The sequence below is a fragment of the Megalobrama amblycephala genome, linkage group LG14 (genome assembly GCF_018812025.1).
Source record: "Megalobrama amblycephala isolate DHTTF-2021 linkage group LG14, ASM1881202v1, whole genome shotgun sequence".
NCBI lineage: Eukaryota > Metazoa > Chordata > Actinopteri > Cypriniformes > Xenocyprididae > Megalobrama > Megalobrama amblycephala.
The window spans coordinates 4,486,304-4,505,436 of record NC_063057.1 but is presented as its reverse complement, the minus strand read 5'-3'; the positions used below and the strand labels follow the sequence as shown (position 1 = coordinate 4,505,436).

The following is a 19,133-nucleotide window of genomic DNA, read 5'->3' as shown; positions in this document are numbered from 1 at the left end:
TTTTTTTATCATTCTGATTGATGCTTTTTTTATATCAAATCCTCACTAATGTGGAAAATGAGGAAAAAAGGAGTTCAGATGACAGCTGAATGTAATTACTGAAGAAGGAAATAAGCAGTTGCTCTCAGGGGGGAAAAAAGCTTAAAATCATAAACTAATCATGAATGTTTTGAGTCCAATAAAGAACATTTTAGATTTAAGAAAAGTGATTATAACAGAAAAAAACACCTTCCAAACAAACCCTTTTATTATAGCCTATTTGTATTCTACGGAGCCCCTAATGTGGAGGCGGAAAAAATAAAAGTTTTATAATGTTGATACATTATAATATCACTGTTGATAATAATGATTTATAATGTTATATTATTATAACTTTTGCATTCCCCAGAGAAACTTTGCAAAGTATTAACACATATTTTTTTTTATCAACATGTTCATTTAGGGGCTCCGTATTACAGGGACATGTGTTGAAAAATGATGTATTTTAAAGCTTTTGCATTCTTTCACAAAACTTGTGCATTCCCCCAAGAAATTGCGTTCGCTTGCAAAATGTTTGCGTACTCCTGAGAAACTTTGCGCTCGCTCGCAAAAATGTTGCATTTGCTCGCAAAGAACTGAACAGTTTTGTAAGTGTGCGTAAAGTTTCTTGGGGGAACAAACATTTTGAGCGGACACAAAGTTTCTATGTTGAACGTAAACATTTTGTTAGTGAACAGAAGTTTCTCTGGTAAACGTAAACATTTTGTGAGCTAACAAATTTTTTGGGGGGAACGCAAACATTTTGAGCAGACGCAAAGTTTCTTTGGTGAACGCAAACATTTTGCGAGTGAACAAAGTTTGTTTGGGGGAATGCAAACATTTTGAGTGGATGCAATCATTTTGCAAACGAACGCAGTGTTTCTCATAGGAATGCGGTTTATCGAGCGAACGCAAACATTTTGCGAGCAAACGTAAAGTTTCTCTGGGAAATGTAGACATTTTGCCAGAGGGCGCCACGTTTCTCCGATGAACACAAACATTTTGCGAGCAAACGCAGTCATTCGCAAAGCATTTGCAAGAGAACACAAAAGCATTAACATATAATTTTTTCATAGTTTTTTCATCACCATTTCCCTTTAGGGGCTCCGTAGCATTAAGAACTTTAAGTCTATAAGTGCATATATGTTTTGAATAATAGTTATATAATGTCATGAAAGTATCCCTCAACTGAAGATTCACTCTCGAGGCATTGCATGTGCTCATATGTGCTCAGACATATGGGCGGTGGTGAGGGTATCGTGGGTATTGCCCATCATAGTGGAATTCTCTCCACTGTTCGTTCTTCTCTCTGGTCCTCTCATACTGTTCTGTTGATACAAAAACAAACAGCAGCTAGAACTGGATTCTAAAACCATTTGAAAAGACTTTCTATATCTTAAATCATAAAAGGTAACTGTTTATTAAGTCTACAATAAATTTAGCAATTACCACTTGACATGGTATTTAGCCAGATTATCTTCAAAATATTCATTATGTAGTGTAACTGGTATTTTGTTTGGAACTAGAGTTTTCATGGCATTTTTTTAAGGAATTTATAACTAATCTGTTCTTGGAACATTCAAATGTTCAATTTAAATGTCATCCACTGTGCCAAATTTACTGTTTACTTTCAAATCAGTGCAGGAATCTAATGTCACCAATCTAGTGTTCTGGATTATAATTCCTAATCATTGGTACAGTGTTTCTGAGAGCCACGGCTGTCATCAGCCTCTTATTAGTCTTGCAGCCCTGTCTGCGATCTTTATCCCGTAACGTTTTTGCACAGCATGTTTCTCTTTTCTGGAAGCCAAGATAATCAAACTGAGATCAGTCTCACCATTGCGCTCTTCCTCTAAATAGTCCTCGTATTCATTGCTTTGTTCCTCATAGTGCTCCCTCCTTCGCTCGTTTGCAGCCATCTTCACCCTTTGCTCCGCTAAAATGAGTGAAAAGACACATTTCAGCATTCTTTTAAATGTGCATTCATTGATTAAGCTGTCGGTAGAGTTTAGAAATGACATGCCAATGCCAGTGCCAAATCACTAGGCAAAGGTTAAATTTGTTTTCGCTTGCCCTCATCTCTAGAGACGTCTCAGAATCCTCAAAAACTCCAGACTGTATAAAATAAACAGGGTAACACACATTGCCATAAACCAACTGCCAGCAGTTCACAGATATTAGCAAATTGGGTGCCAAAAATAATCTAGGTTTCGCTCTCTTTCTCCAAAGTAAGGGAGGTTCGTTTAGCTCATGTCTGCACATTCCACTCTCGGGCCCCAACTGCTTTAACTCCTCCAACCTGCAGTGTCTGCTCCTGCACCATCACACACACATTGCTGACAACTTGAAATACACTTCAGTAAAACTTTTCCATGCTTTCATTGCTGCAATCGTAGACTAGCAGGCTAAAGGGACGGCCTGATGGCGTTTGGGCGAGTGTCAGTATGTGTGTGTAGGAGAGAGAGAGACAATGGCTCCATATTGTCCGGTTGGTCCTTCTAGCCCAGTGGTTCTCAAAGTTTTTGACTCAAGGCCTCCCATTGTCCAAGATATTATTATTTTTGCTTAGTGAATAAATTCAGATAGTTGTCCAGGAATAAAGTCTTGAAGAACTGTCACTCGAAAAAAAATAGCTGTAAGAAAAGAAACTAATTTACGCAGTAAAATTCCGTTTTCGATTGAAAACGACAAATAATTTCCATTAGGCTACTTTCTTGAAAACGACAAATATTACCCAGAATGCATTGTAATATACAGAAGTAATATACCGTAAAACAATGCATTCTGGGTAATATTTTTTTGAGAAAGTAGCTTATAGGAACAATTTGAGAGAAAACGACAAATAATATTAGCAAGAATGCATTGTGTTTCAATGGAAAACGGAATTTTACTGTGAACTAAAATTTGTTTAGTTTTTTTTTTTTACAGATATTTTCAGTGTATGTTCTTCAGTAAAAACAATAGTTGTGAAGTGGGCTTTATAAAGTATAATGTAGGTTGTTTATTTTTAGCATTTTATTGCATTTTATTTGCAAATTTTTATTTTATTTTATTTTACGTAATAGTTTTTGAGTTTCAACTCAAGCCCTGTCACATTTGCATATTGTATTGTGTTAAGCAGTGTTAGGGAAAGTTACTTTTAAAAGTAATGCGATACAACATTGTGTTAACTGTACTTCCTTAAAAAGTAACTAATTGAATTACTTAGTTACTTTTTACGGAAAGTAATGTGTTGTGTTACTTTTTCTCACCTGGGCTGGGCTTGCTTGTTTGTTTTTAATAACAAAAATTCATTTTTGGCAAATGTAAAAGCACTTTCAAACCAAAAGTGAAATGAATAAACCTCAGGATTATTGAAATGCAAATTCACGCCTGTACAGTGGCGGTCAATAAATGGGAAAACAAAAGGTGCGTCCCAATTCGCGTACTTATGCACTATTCTGTGACGTTTTTAAGTATAAATAGTGTGAGTAGTGGGTTCACACTGAAAATTCCAAAAAGAAAAAGTGCACTTTAAATACCCGGATGATGCACTAAATTAACGGAAAAAACGAAGCGTGGAATGTTGGACACTTCGTGCACTCAACTGTCGCAGCTTTAATTATGTAGTGGAGGAGAAGGGAGGATCGGACTCCATTGTTAAATGACAAAATAACCTTATACAATTCACGCACTACATGGATGAGTGCATAGTGCACAAGTACATAGTGTATAAGTGCATAGTATATAGTGCGCCATTTGGGACGCAACTAAAGTAACTTATGTTACTTATTTGAAAAAGTAACTGTCTGTTAAAAGTAATGCATTACTTTACTCGTTACTTTAAAAAGTAATCTGATTACGTAACTCGAGTTATTTGTAATGCGTTACCCCCCAACAGTGGTGTTGCGGAATGCTTATTGGCTCTTTAAGCTGCATATAAGTAAGTAGACCTGGGTACAGAATGAGAAATGTAAATAGTTTGGAAATAAATGTTTTATTTACAGTTCTGGTTAGTTTTATCTATGGTGTTACCTATTATATTAAACTATGGCGTTTTATTTGAAATCACCATCATAGTGTTTAAAGGGTATAAGTTTCAAAAATTTTCAAAAGTTTTCACAGTGATGCCATAGAAGAACCATTTTTGGTTGCTCAAAGAAACTTTAAGTGAACATCTTGTTTTCTTAGTGTGAAGAACATTTAAAAAAAATCTAAATAATCACTTGAAAGTTCCTTTTGTGCAGTGGAAAGATTCCATGGTTCTTCATGGAACTATAGATGCCAGTAAAGAACCTTTATTTTGAAGAGTGTATGTTAATTTACTCATAGTGAACAGATATAAGAGCACATTTAGTGCCTCTCTTCTACTATGTGAAAGAATGAAGTTATATACATCCTATTGCAGTGTAGCATTAATTAGGCGTCAATACATTTTGATGGGAGATTACTTATAGTTGACTTTAAGCTCTTTAATTGTTGAATTACATATTACAATTGTAATATACAAGTGTAAATGTAACCAGAACTGACATTAGGAGAGTTTTACTGCACTTACCATAGTACTCTTCATAAGTTCTTGGGGATCTGCGACCACGGCGTTTGAAGAAGTTTGAGGCATCAGTTGCTGGCATGAAAACTCGTTTAGATGTGCCTGCAAAAGCAATGGAATAAGAGAAGAGAGCATGTGGGATGTGTGTGTGTGTGGTCCTGGTAAACCCTATGTTGTGGGGACCACATTTTTTTGGGAGGAAAAAAGCTTATAAAACATACTAAATGATGTTATATATATATGTGTGTGTGTATGTAAAAATGCAGAAAGTTTTCTGTGAGGGGTTGTGTTTAGGGGATAGAATATACAGTTTGTACAGTATAAAAATCATTGTCTATAGAAAGTCCACATAAAAGTGTGTCTGTGTGTGTGTGTGTGTGTTGAACTCACCTTTAGCTTCACTGTCTTTTCCATCTTTAACGGCTGCACTTTCAACCCCTGCCAGCACTAAAGAGAGAGAGAGTGTTTTCTTTTCACAGTTTTTCTGATCAGAAAATATTTTTAGACATGGCTTAGTGCATTTCAAAGGAAATTATCCATTTAATTTAAATCATACATTAAAAAAACTTAACTTTAACCACCTAAATGAGGACTTGTCATATGGTTTTAATGTATTTATAAATACTGTTCACTTACACTAAGCCTTCCCTAAAAGAAAACATTTTACATTTTTGAATTTAATGGGGTTACTCACCTATTAAAATGAGGACGGTGGGCAGCAGTGTGAGCAGGACAGTGTGATTCCAGGCCATTCTTAAGAAGATGAGTGTCAGAACCACAGCAGAGATTCCTGAGACCTGAGAGAGAGCATGTGTATGTGACAGAGAGAGAGAGAGAGAGATAGAGAAAAGGCAAGGCAAGGAAAGGAGGGGAGCTAGAATTTCACTCGCCCAGGGGAAGCAGGAGGGGCGAGAGAGGGAGACATGGACCGCAGCACACACCCTCTGTGTGTCTAAAAGCCCTTATCATCATTGACTGTTGCTGTCCAAACTTCTGTATCTGGCAGATTTACAGTTTAGCATCAGGTTTCCACTCTAATGAAACAAATGAACAGCAGATCAAGTGTGTGTGATGATTCCTCAAGCAGCTCATCAGGATTAAACGATTAACTCAATATCAGCACAATATCACCTGTCATCAGAAATAACACTCCCTGCATTCCCCTGAGATCAGACTCTATTGCTGCATGCCAGTTGATGCACTATACACTATGCACTTACACTATGTACTCATGCACTGTACTCCTCCAATGTAGTGTATGGATTTTATGTAGTGTATGGAAGTTTATTTTGTCATTTACATTGGTGTCTGATCCCCCCTCCCCCCCGCAACGTAATTAAACACTTCGTTTTTTTCATATTTAAAGTGCACTTTTTCTTTTTGGAATTTTCTGTGAATGCACTACTTGCACTATTTTTACTTAATAGAATAGTGTGCAAGTATGCAAATCTATCTATCTATCTATCTATCTATCTATCTATCTTTTTTTTCCATCCATCCATTCATCCATCATTCTATCTATCTATCTATTAGTCATTTGTTTTTTGTTTGTTATTTCTCTCATTCATTCTATCTATCTTTTATTTGTTCTTTCCATCCATCCATATATCCATCCATTGGTCATTCGTTTGTTTTTTCCAAATATCGTTCGTTCTATCTATCGTTTGTTCTTTTTTCCATCCATCCATCCATCCATCCATCCATCGTCATTTGTTTTTTTTTTTCCAAATATCGTTCGTTCTATCTATTGTTTGTTTGTTTTTTTTCCATCCATCCATCTATCTTTTATATCAGTCATTTGCTTGTTTGTTTCATCTATCGTTCGATATATCTATCATTTGTTTGTTCTTTCCATCCATCATTCTATCTATCTATATAGTGGTTGTTTATTTGTTCCATCTACCATTCGTTCTATCTGTTGTTTGTTTGTTCTTTCCATCCATCCATCCATCTATTGGTCATTTTTTCCATATATTGTTCATTCTATCATTTGTTTGTTCTTTCTTTCCATCCATCCATCCATCCATCCATCTATTGGTCATTCATTTGTTTGTTTGTTCCATCTATCATTCATTCTATCTATCATTTGTTTTTTCCATCCATCCATCCATCCATCCATCCATCCATCCATCCATCCATCCATCCATCGGTCATTCGTTTGTTTTTTCCAAATATCGTTTGTTCTATTGTTTGTTTGTTTCATCTATCGTTCGTTCTATTTATCATTTGTTTGTTCTTTCCATCCATCCATCTATCCATCTATCTATCATCTATCATTTGTTTGTTCCTTACATCCATCTTTTATCTATCAATCTATCTATCTGTCATTTGTTTGTTTGATCTACCGTTCGTTCTATCTATCATTTGTTTGTTCTTTCCATCCATCAATCATTCTATCTATCGTTTGTTTGTTCTTTCTTTTTTCTTTCCATCCATCCATCATTCTATCTATCATTTGTTTGTTCCATCCATCCATCGGTCATTTGTTTTTTTTTCCAAATATCGTTCGTTCTATCTATTGTTTGTTTGTTTTTTTTCCATCCATCCATCTATCTTTTATCTATCAGTCATTTGCTTGTTTGTTTCATCTATCGTTAGTTATATCTATCATTTGTTTGTTCTTTCCATCTATCCATCCATCTATCCATCTATTGGTCATTTATTCCATATATTGTTCGTTCTATCATTTGTTTGTTCTTTCTTTCCATCCATCCATCCATCCATCCATCCATCCATCTATCTATTGGTCATTCATTTGTTTGTTCCATCTATCATTCATTCTATCTATCATTTGTTTTTTCCATCCATCCATCGGTCATTTGTTTGTTTTTTTCCAAATATCGTTTGTTCTATCTATCGTTTGTTTGTTTCATCTATCGTTCGTTCTATTTATCATTTGTTTGTTCTTTCCATCCATCCATCCATCATCTATCCATCTATATATCAATTATCTATCATTTGTTTGTTCCTTACATCCATCTATCGGTCATTTGTTTGTTTCATCTATCGTTCGTTCTATCTATCATTTGTTTGTTCTTTCCATCCATCAATCATTCTATCTATCGTTTGTTTGTTCTTTCTTTTTTTCTTTCCATCCATCCATCATTCTATCATTTGTTTGTTCCATCCATCCAAACTGTGAGCTGAGCAGCTCTTTTCATCTCCATCCATCCATATCAGCTCTGTTCAGCAGTATTCTCTGTTTAAATAACTTTTGTGTAAAAATATGTTCCAAAACTTTCCAGGGTACAATACTTATGCAGTAGATGTAATAATAACCAGGTCATTGTTTTATGTGTGACTGTGTGCCACACATGGCATTCTTTACCAAGAGTGTCAGAAATTATTTTCTTGCTCCAAAGCCAGCAGGAGTTTTGTGTGTGAAAGACAAATCCTGTCACAAAAATATGTATTTTTCACCACTAAATAGAACACATCTGGTCATATGGCAGACGTAATATTTATACTATGGATCTTGATATTATTATACACAAGAATGAACAGTTATTTAGATACAGACTATTTGGAGAATGTGAAACTGACAGAGAATTAGAGTAACAACTAGCAGACAGAAAATGCCAGGAAATGAGAAACAGGCATGCTGAGTGTTTAAAGGAAGAGATTAGAGTGAAGCTATATATTGCTCCATCTCTGAATGCTTATCAAAATATATCAATGTCTATAAGTGAAAACCTGCATATTGTATCAGTGATTTCTGGGTTGGTTTGGCTATAGGGTTTGCATGTGCTTTTACGAGGCATTTTTCCATGCTGTGTAAATGGATTCCTGGATGTCTGGATGCCATCCAGGTATTTTCTTTAGTTCCAAGTCTCCATAAGGCAGACAGTAGCGATCCCAGCCATTCTGCATTCCCCATAATACACACAGACATAGACAGCATTTGAAATACTACTCCAGGCATGACTTTTTCAAAAAGGTTCCTCCATTAAAAACAGCCCTGCTCTGGAGAATCACTTGTTTTCCCAAGAAGACACCCATTGAGTGTATGTTTCCCTCTCAAAGAAATTGCTCACCCAAACACAGTTTACTAACCTTCATGTCATTCCAAAGCCATACTGTCTTCTGTGTAACACAAAATAATAGAATGATACACTCAAACCTCAACTGCTCTTGTGTACATTCCAATCTGGTTTGTTTTGGGCCACCGTGTATCACTTTCATCATGCTTTTTTGGTAGTCGTTGGAGCTTGACAGTCTATTTCTTAAAGTATGAAAAACAGCAGCATGAAGATTGTGCTAAACGTCTTCAAACAAGTTTGGAATGACATGAGGGAGGTGAATAAACAATGACAGCTTTCATTTTTGGGTGAACTATCCCTTTAAGCTAGGAAATCAGCCTGGGCTGCATTTCTCAAAAGCATTGTAAGCCTAAGTAGATTGTAGAACCATTGACACAAATGGTCTCTATGATCAATTTAGCTCACAATGTTTTCTCAAATGTGAACAAGCTGAACCAAACTCACTGCCCCATCTTACTGTTGGTTTCTATGGACGGTTGTTGATAGGGTGTGGTTCGAATTGGTCTAAAGGAGTTTGTACCGTGGACCTCTTTGAATAGCCACTTTCATTGAGTGCACTTACCTTTTCAGCTACAAGCAATTTGATATATAAAGGAGACTGCAGTCTGGGCACGCATGGTATTTATTATATGCGTGTATGCAGAGAAACAAACAAGCATTCATGGCTGGTCTTAAAATGCCCACTTATTCTGCTTTTAATCAGCAAGATCAAAGATTTGGACTGCAGTTAGCTGGTAAATACATAAAAAGATTGTGTATTTTGCTCACATCTGCTAAATCGAGGTCAGAAAACCACTAGTGCCTGTATCAAGTCAATGGTGGCTGCTATTGCGCTACGTGCGCACAAAACACTTGTGCATGCAAACGAAAGAATTTAAATTTACATTGAAAACCTTCATCTGTTCATGCATTACCATTTATTTATAGGCCTAGCTAGTTTTCCCTTCTGCATGCAAAAGTTTTTTCGTGTAGAAACACGTCCTGATTTTTCCAAGTTAAGGCCCATTGACACCAAGAACGATAACTATAACGATAACTATAATTGCGTCCACACTAACGAACGATAACGGTCTGTTTATTCTAAGCTCCCGCGCTGCGGTTTCAAAGTGTGTACATGTTTTTACAACATCATTTTATGCCTGGCATAATGATCTCATCTCTGTTAATACTTCTCACCATTTATTCGGAGGGTATGACCGATTGTTTTCCATATATCCATTCTCTTTAAAGTATCCTTGAAAAGGGGGTTTGACTTGTCAAACAGTGGTGGATTTTTCTGGACCTTGGCAATGTGCATTTTAAATGCACAAGCCCTTAAATCAGAACGGATTCTGATTGGCTGTCATTTTTTTATCGTTCAACAGCTGGGAAAAAAATCATTCTGAAAGTGATCCCAATATCTTTTCTCTATATCGTTATGGTGTGGACAGTGCTATTCTTTTATATTTAGAACGATTTTAGAACTGTATCTTTATCATTATCTTTATAGTTATCATTCTTGGTGTGATCATTCCTGGGTCAACATATTTTGTTGATCCTGGAACAACATTCCTGTCTGAAAATGTAGTCCTATCCCTACCCCTAAACCTAACCCTACCCATAAGTTATCACTAAAATCAGAGGGAAATTATAGGTGAATAACACTGATGTAGAAGCACCTAACCATGGTTGTAAGCCTAAACTTGACATATACTGTAAACTTGTCCTTCAAATCTGATTGAATAGAATGTTGGTTGAATAGAATGTTGTTCCAGGATCAACAAAGATGTATGGTGAAATCAGGTTCTGCCACGTAGACGCTTCTCGAAAATATTTTCATGCGTAGGCGAAAGTCTCAATGGTGGTGTTTTTTTTGTGTGTGTGTGTAAATGTCACTTTTAAAACAGTATGCATTTATTGTAGTAAAACATTGGCATTCACATTATTAAAAATAAACATTCATTTTATTTAAATTAAACAATTATATGGTAGAAGCTTTTTCTCAGATCACTAGTCTAAAATATGTTATTATCAAGGAAAAGTTACTATTACTGTAGTGTTAAAGTTTTCTAGGTATGTTTAGACCTGATCTAATGTTGATCAAACGTATTAATCCCTTTAATATTTCAGAATTAATAGTAAAATTATTTGCTTTGTCTCCGATTTCCATCAGCAAAAAGCTGGATCTTAGATATTTCAAATGAAGGCAGATGAAGGTGAGCTGCTGTACTCAATTATACCTTCCCTGCTGTGAACTCAAATTCTGATCACAGTACTACTAATAAGCAACAACCTCACTAATAATTATTTGCAGGAAACACACTCACAAACAGCTGACGTATTAATCCAAGACAATGAATTCCCAATGTTCTTACATTGCTTAAAGAAAAAGCCACACCAAGATCCTTTGATGCTAATATTACAATGTCTGGCTTTCATTATTATTCGATTGGTATCAGGACCGATCGTCCCAGGCACAGATGGCAATTCAGTGTGTGTGATTTGTGATTTACTCCCTACAGTGCCACCTGATGGTGAAAGCTGTACTTAAAGCATTATTATCAGTTTTAAGGAAATTGTCAAATTAACAAACAGCGGTGTGCTGTTAATTAATCCAGTTGTGAAGCCGTCCTCTCTCTAAGTCAGACAGATCTGGCAAGTCACATTGATGTTCTTTGCCCTTGGACCAGACGCCCCCGCAAAGCCCAAGTGTCCTGAATGCAGAGCAAAAACATGCATGTTGAACCCGACTGCAAAGATAAGCCACATGTACATAAACAAAACTTTGCATTCAAAGCTGATAACACACCTGAAAGGAGATTGTATCATCAACTCCATACTTCTTGGCTGCAAGTTCCTTCACTTCATTGCTGATGTTCTCCTGAGTTGTTCCTTTCACATCAATGTAATAGCAGTCAGAGCTGGCGTAGTGACAGGAAATGGCCTGAAATAAACCAACACCAATTCAAATTTACATCTAATTGTCTTGGATTTTGTGACTACATACAGGACTTACTAAGCTGTTAAACACAAGTAGTTCAGGGGACTTGTTACCACTTAAATAAATGCATGGTTGAAAGTTAAAAATTTATTGTTTTAATTAAAACTTTTAAGTTGCAAACATTATTTTGTAGAGTTCTGTTGACATAATAATGTTGATTATTACATCCACTTAATATTGTCTGTAATTTAAACTCAAATTTCTGTGTTAAAGGTGGGACGGATACCCCACCTTTTCAACTACACTGTTTGGAAGTTAGTCGGGCCGATACCAACAACAAACGTCTAACCAATCAGCATTAGGGTGCGTATGACGGTCGAGGAGACAGAACGAGACTGGGTTTTGATTGTCTGGAGCTGCTGTGCTGTTGGCGATTAACAGCAAACTCTTGTTTGTATTTACTCGTGTGTACTGTACATTCATTTTTTGTGCTTCCTTGTCATTCGTTGATCAACTGCGCTTTATTTTTCATGAAGCATTTTGTTGCGCGTCAGCTGTGATAAACAGACATCCACTCTCATATTGTGTGAAGTACTGCACACGACGGCCGTTAGAGAATGCGGTGTTTAGCGTCATTGGTAGTGCATTCGCCTAGCATGTCGGCAGCGATCGGGCCAGCTCGGAGCAGGATGGTTAAGATTGGAGTGTGAGTTTTGGAGGCGGAGCAAAGAAGAGAGGGGTGGGTTTGTTTGGGTTTATTTCAAATATCAACAGTGTCCAACAGCATAGTTGGAAAAAATGGATACCTCACCTTTAATTGGCTTTTTTTAACAATTAGGTTGTAATAACTTAATGAAATTGTCTTAATAACTTCGGAAATTAGGCAGTGGATTTCTATTTCCCAGCATGCTTTCCATTTGGACTGGATAAATGTTAAAATTAAGTCTTCATTTATTTGTTTTTAGTGAAGGGAAAGGCCTGTTAATGTTTAATGCTGTTATGTTTGACATTTAAAAGAGTTTCTGAAATGAAGAATAGATACATGAAGGTAAACACTACATTGACTCTTTAAGTAATGACTGCGCTAATGCCAGTGACAAGTAATATCTTACTTGTTCATTAAATATACATATTAAAATTAAAAGTAATCCCTTACTTTTTTGAAGAGAAAAGTCATTAAATTACACTAAGTAATTACTTAGTAATGCATTGCACCCAATACTGTTGATGAAGCACAAAAAGTATGTATGTAATTGAACACTTTTCCAAATTTCAGATTTGAACAGATTTTTAAGTCATACAGATGTTTAAAACTTGTTTTATTGAAATAACATGTTGCATCAGTAGGATATGTATGTTAGTAGCTATATTTCCATATTTAACATATGCACTAAATTGGAATATTGCATAAAACGTTTCACCCCCATGTGTTCAAAGGAGCATAATCGTCACTTCTGGTACAAAATATCTAATAAACATGGAATTTGCTACAATCGGGTAAGCCACTTTGGCTCTTTTTTCATACATCATAAAATACTTGTGCCTCAGAGAGTGCAGACGAAATGCAATAAACGTAATGTTATCTTGCATTCGGATGCTTGGTGTTTGGGAATGCAATCATGTGAGACTGTTCTGGGAGGGAATTAAACCAAATCATTCTGATGAAAGACTTTGGCATTTCAGAATAATCAAACCAGCAATTGAGATGATGTGAAATAAAATTGGTCCGCTGGTGAGTCCAATTATCCAATCAAATCCAATTTATGTGACATCCCAAAATTCGCTTAAAAATGGTGGATGGAAACATATCTAGTGTTAATACTGCAAATGCAATGTGGCCATATGCATCCCTAACCACATCTGAATGTGTTTTGAAGTTGAGAAAATTGTGCGTTGGTTCCATTTTACACGTCTCTGTCAAATTGGTCTTGATGTTGAAGTGAAAATAGGACCAAAGAGGGAAATGTCTTAAATACTAGAGTAAAAGCTCCTTTTTTATGCATGCAAGTACCACCTACCTTTCGAAATCCCTTGGTTTGGTTCATTCCTGAGCCGTGGATCAGCAAAGGATGGAAAAACACTGTATCTCCTTTCTCCATCTCTAAATGCACTCTGGGGTGGTCTGGATCGTAGTTACGCACCCCGTGGTACATCTTATTTATTCCACCCTGGAAGGAAACAAAGAAGCAAAGTCAGACTGACTGATGTAGACCATCTGCGTAATCATCCTCACTTCCTGTGTCTCTCTCACCTCCCATTCTGGGTAGTCATGTTCCTGCAGAGTGCCATGGTGTGAGCCGGGCAGGACAACCAGGCAGCCGTTTTGCCGGTGCACTTTCTCCATGGCGGTCCATGAACACACAATGCGATCTGCAGGTCGGAAGGGGAAGTAGTGTAGATCCTGGTGCATGGGATGGCGAGAGGTCTTCTTACCTAGGAAGTATGAAACAAGTGCACATTTAGGGACTTCGATGCAAACGTCTGCATCGCACATTTCATGTTTTGGATGTATCTTCCATGACATACTAGAAACCTTTTAATAAATATAAATGCATAAAAATGCACAGTTAATCCAGATGTTATTTAATAATTCCTAATACTTTCTGCTCAATCCATTCACCAGACCCACACAAAGGCTGCATCCGAAATCTCATACTTCCCTACTATATAGTAGGTGAAAAACAGTATGTGACAAAAGAAGTATGTCTAAATTCACAGTAGTCATAAAAGAAAATCATATCTATACCTGTGTCAGGTGGTTTGTTGATGAGCATGGTGTGCATGGCCATGATGTTGGGTCCGGTGAAACACTCCACATACTTCAGGATCTGAGAAACAAGCATTCAACTTCAATTATATTCAAAATAGATTTTGTTATTGCTTTAGAGAGCGTATTTTTTGCATAATACTTGTGTCTACCTGGGGCAAAGCGCAGTAGCGGAAAAGTTCTGGATCTTCCTGGAAGTCCTGAAGTTTGGTCACAGCCTTCTCACCTTCAACAAACTCGGATTTAGAAATGGATACATCTCTCATTACCACCAAGCCAGGCACCTTCACCTCTCTTTTACAGATGCGCTCAAACTCTTTCCTGTGAAACACACACACTCAGTTATGTACAGACTTTGTGCAAAGCAGGCAGGGCACTGATCTATTAAAACTTCTGTTCATAGTTTCTGTTGTTTACATGTAGCCTAATAATCTCCTATTAATCCCACTGAGCAGAATTTCTCTTTGTTTGAAAATGGTGGTGTTGCATATTTAAAATAATGCATTAAATATTAGATTATGATGTGAACCTCTGATTGTGATTACGTTCACAATTAGATTAAAAAATACCTTGTGTGGATACATAGAACAGTGCATTACTTTTACAGAATAAATAATCATCAATATGCTCCCCAAATATAAGACATTATATTATTGTGGTAGGTGAAACATTAAAGAGACATTTAGTCAATATATTGTTTGCTGTATTCTCATCATTAGATAAGATTATCACTGTCTGAAAGTCCATAGTCTGTCAAAGTCTGTCCAACTGTCTATGGTAGATTGTAATCTGCAACATTTTAAATGAAAGAAGTTGGCTTTCCTGGCATATTTTTAAAGTTATGTTTTATAGGCAAATACCAGATACAAACTAAATTAATGTACGTTTAATGCATTTAAAAAAATGTGTTGATCAGTCTTGCCTGAATTTGTCAATATCCTCGTCCGATACCAAGTTTCGGATGAGTATGAAACCATCCTTTTCATAGGCGATTCTCTGTTCTGGAGTCAGGACATCCGTGTCAAATGTGTATCTGCAGAAAAGCCAGAACATACTTTACAGCCACACTAAAAACCAACTATCTAGACATAACTGATTTGATTATTCATTAAAAATGAATTTCAGTGATATTTAAAGACTAAAACAATTATAAAATCCATTTAACATGTTTCAAAAACAGGATGAATTGTGTTGAATCTTTCATGTACACAAGAAAATACATTGAAAGATCAGATGACTAACTGAAAGGCTTGAGGATGATGATGATAGGACACATTCTGAGCAGAAGTGAAGGATGCTCGCTGAATAATACAGGTTAAAGTTCATAACATGTAACTTACATGTAAACAAAACAAATGTAACGTAAACGTGCTTTATTTGATATATTTATCATAGCAAGAAAGTTATTATTAAAATATGATTCAATATTGTTAAAAATATACATTTCCATCAATAACAAGTAGTCGAAAACAAACAAGGCCTGTTCGCAATGCCTCGGCTTATACTGAATGTGGATCCCGGAACAGCCGCCATGTGTGAGGCAGAATGCTGCACTGCGAGCGCGCGACTTCAGCTTCCTTCATCAACTGTAGTTCATCGCGCCGCTACACCAGAAAATGTCTCTAAAAGGATACCACAGCACCGTGGGGTCGATCCAGATGATTCAAAACCACTTTTAATCTGTCTGCGGCCCGGGACATCTTTAATCCACTACCGAGTCGACGAGGTGAACTGAACTGTGCAGTGCGTTTGACTCTGTGTATGTGTTTATATAACTGGGGTAAAGTGCACATACTTACACTTGTCCTGCATACGGTTTCATAAAGGACATTTGATTTACATTACTCATTAACTTATAAAATCTCTCTCAGTTCTATATATATATAAAAAATCTATTACTAACTAAATATTTAAAAAAATATATTATAAACTATTTATGATAAATATTACAAATAATTCTTATATATTAGAAAGTAAACCAGGATGATAAGCAGAGGTGGGTAGAGTATCCAAAAACTGTACTCAAGTAAAAGTACAAGTACTTATAGAAATATTTACTCAAAGTAAAAGTGAAAGGAATAATCCTAATAGTTACTTGAGTAAGAGTAAAAAAGTATCCAATAAAAATCTTACTCAAGTAGCTCGTTACTAATTACTTTTATTATATATATATATATATATATATATATATATATATATATATATATATATATATATATACACACACAATAGCATGTTATTATTTAATGTTTATTATTTAAATAGATATTTAATTTATTATCATAATTAGATATCTTTGCAACAAACAAACGTAGAAGAGACAAGCATTATTTCTAGCATCTGTAACCCGAAAGTATCGTTACTTTATCAATAACGTATACAGCTAACGTTACATTTTAAAGAAGAGAGAAAACTCTTTACATGTGCTCGCGCTCATATCTGAACTTGACACAAACAATGATCAAATTGACGGATCTTCTTCGGTCTGTTCTCCAAAATGTAATCAAATGTATATTTCAGCAGGCGCGTGTAAACTGCTTAACTGTGTCAACGCAAAGCGTTCATTTTCAAGACGAACAGGTCGCTGGCGCCGCCATTGCGCAATAGTATATCTATAAATTAATGTATAAATTAAGATATATGCCCATAAAAACGGTAAAGAAATACTACATACTTTTGTTATAGTGACGTAATAATCTGTTTGGTTGTTAAATGTCGGCTATTGGCTCGGCTGTATCATGAAGTAAAATCAAATGAAATCGATAGGCCTACCTGTGGAATTGTTCACAGACAGCATACGCAGCTCAACTAATAAAGATCTTCATCGCTGGCAGACAACTGTATGCATTTGCAGATTTGCTTTTAATTGACTGTAGGTCCACTGCCACTTCATCCGCTCCGAGTGAGAACCGCTTCAAACGATTCAGCGCGTGCAGGAACTGAACAAATCATTCAAACTGATTCGCGAATCAATTTAGACAGCTTTACTAACTTGTTTGATCAAGTCTTTGAACAGAATCGACTCAAAAGAGTGATTCATTTGTGAATGGGGCATCGTTCATGAAAAAAGAGACAGCGCGCATGGAATAAACTACGCATTTCTTAACATTTACAGTATTGAATTAAAATAAAGTAACGAAATGAACGTTGCCCATTGTAGCGAAGTAAAAGTACAGATTTTTCATTACAAATTTACTCAAGTTAAAGTAAAAGTACCCACATTTTAATCTACTCTAAAAAGTACAAATTTTCCAAAAAACTACTCAAGTAAATGTAACGAAGTAAATGTACTTCGTTACTACCCACCTCTGATGATAAGAAAGCTTGATTTTCGAAATGAGCAGTTTTATCTTCTTCTCTCTCTCTCTTTTTTAATGTGTTAAATAAATGGGCATTTGATGTAACCCACATTCAGATGTTATTAGCAGCATCAATTGCCACAATTCTGCATTAGCTAATAAACTGCCATGATAAAACAAGTGGTTCACTGTAGAAATACCAGTTTGAATTACAGATAAGAGCTGAAATCTATGTTATTGTACACACACACACACTGGTTCACTGTCCATAGACATAATGGTTTTTATACTGTACAGACTGCATATTCTATCCCCCTACACTAACAATACCTAACAGTAGCCTACCCCATACAGAAAACCTTTGGCATTTTTACAAAAAAACAAAAAACAAAAAAAAACATTTAGGCCCAGTTTCACAGACAGGGCTTAGCCTAAACCAGGATTATGCCTTAGTTTAATTAGGATATTTAAGTAACACTTGAAAAAAACATTACTGGTGGTGTGCATCTGGACATAAAACAATGCCGCTGACATATTTTAAGATATGTCAGTACAAGTTACTTTCAGTTAAAACAGCTCTAAAACAGACTAAAACAGTTTAGTCTGGGACTAGCTTAACCAGGGGTTAGTATGTTTATCCATTTTCTCCATGGGGACTGCTGGCTGGTCCCGACAATGTAGGTGATTTCAGGTTTACTATCCTTGTTACATTTGGTCCCCACAATGTAATATAAACCTGTACACACACACACACACACACACACACACACACACACACACACACACACACACACACACACACACACAGGCGATCTAGAGGGAATATTTGTTTTTAGTGACCCTAAAAGTAAGATTAAACCAAATGGACCATGGAGACCATCCAAGGCTGGCCCTTACCATCTTCAGTTAAAGAGTTACAATGCTTCCTTGGATTTGCTCACTTCTGCTGACGCTTCATCAATAATTACAGCTTCATCAGTTCTCCACTCACTTCTCTGCTCAAATATTGGCCCAAGTCTCTGTCCTGGAACCAGCTCACCACACAAGCCTTCCATTGCCTCAAAGAAGCCTTCCTCACAGCTCCTATCCTGGTCCATCCCGACCCTGACCTTCCATTCATCGTTGAAGTGTACGCCTCCAGTACTGGGTAGGAGCTGTACTATCTCAGCTGCGGGATGCCTCCATCCATGTGCCTTCTACTCCAAAAAGCTGTCTTTGGCAGAGAGCAATTATGATATTGGCAACCTGAGAGCTTTTGGCGATCAAGTTAGCCCTTGAGGAGTGGAGACACTCTCTGGAGGGAGCCAGTCATCAGTTTGAAGTTATCACAGATCACCGTAACCTTGAATACCTCCGCGACGCAAAAAGACTTTACCCTCAACAAGCCCGGTGGGCCCTGTTCTTCACCTTATTCAATTTCATCGTCACTTATCGTCCTGGTCACAAGAATTGCAAAGCTGATGCTCTTTCCCATTTACACCATCCGGAACCTGGCTCATCTCCTCCATAATCCATCCTCCCTCCAGCCATGATCGGAAGTCCCATTATATGGACCCTC

The 19,133-nt window shown here is 36.5% G+C and overlaps 2 protein-coding genes across 3 annotated transcripts; both read right to left on the bottom strand.

Moving 5' to 3' along the window:
* Positions 1-73: 73 nt before the first annotated feature.
* ucmaa (upper zone of growth plate and cartilage matrix associated a) lies at positions 74-5,403 on the bottom strand. The gene is made up of 5 exons (XM_048155903.1): positions 5,244-5,403; positions 4,940-4,996; positions 4,556-4,651; positions 1,856-1,954; positions 74-1,346 (listed from the first exon to the last, which is right to left on the bottom strand). Exons 1-5 carry the CDS (start codon positions 5,299-5,301, stop codon positions 1,249-1,251), a joined length of 408 nt encoding a protein of 135 aa, XP_048011860.1. The 5' UTR covers positions 5,302-5,403; the 3' UTR covers positions 74-1,248.
* A 5,110-nt stretch (positions 5,404-10,513) lies between these two features.
* On the bottom strand, positions 10,514-17,198 carry phyh (phytanoyl-CoA 2-hydroxylase). Of its 2 annotated transcripts, XM_048155755.1 has the most exons (9): positions 15,911-16,031; positions 15,519-15,577; positions 15,199-15,309; positions 14,429-14,597; positions 14,256-14,337; positions 13,761-13,942; positions 13,528-13,677; positions 11,378-11,512; positions 10,514-11,282 (listed from the first exon to the last, which is right to left on the bottom strand). In XM_048155755.1, the coding sequence occupies exons 1-9, from the start codon at positions 15,974-15,976 to the stop codon at positions 11,229-11,231; spliced, it is 1,008 nt and encodes a 335-aa protein (XP_048011712.1). In that variant the 5' UTR covers positions 15,977-16,031; the 3' UTR covers positions 10,514-11,228. The 2 variants fall into 2 exon arrangements, with proteins under 2 accessions (XP_048011712.1, XP_048011713.1); XM_048155756.1 differs by lacking the exons at positions 15,519-15,577; positions 15,911-16,031 and adding an exon at positions 17,049-17,198.
* Between the last annotated feature and the right edge of the window lie 1,935 nt (positions 17,199-19,133).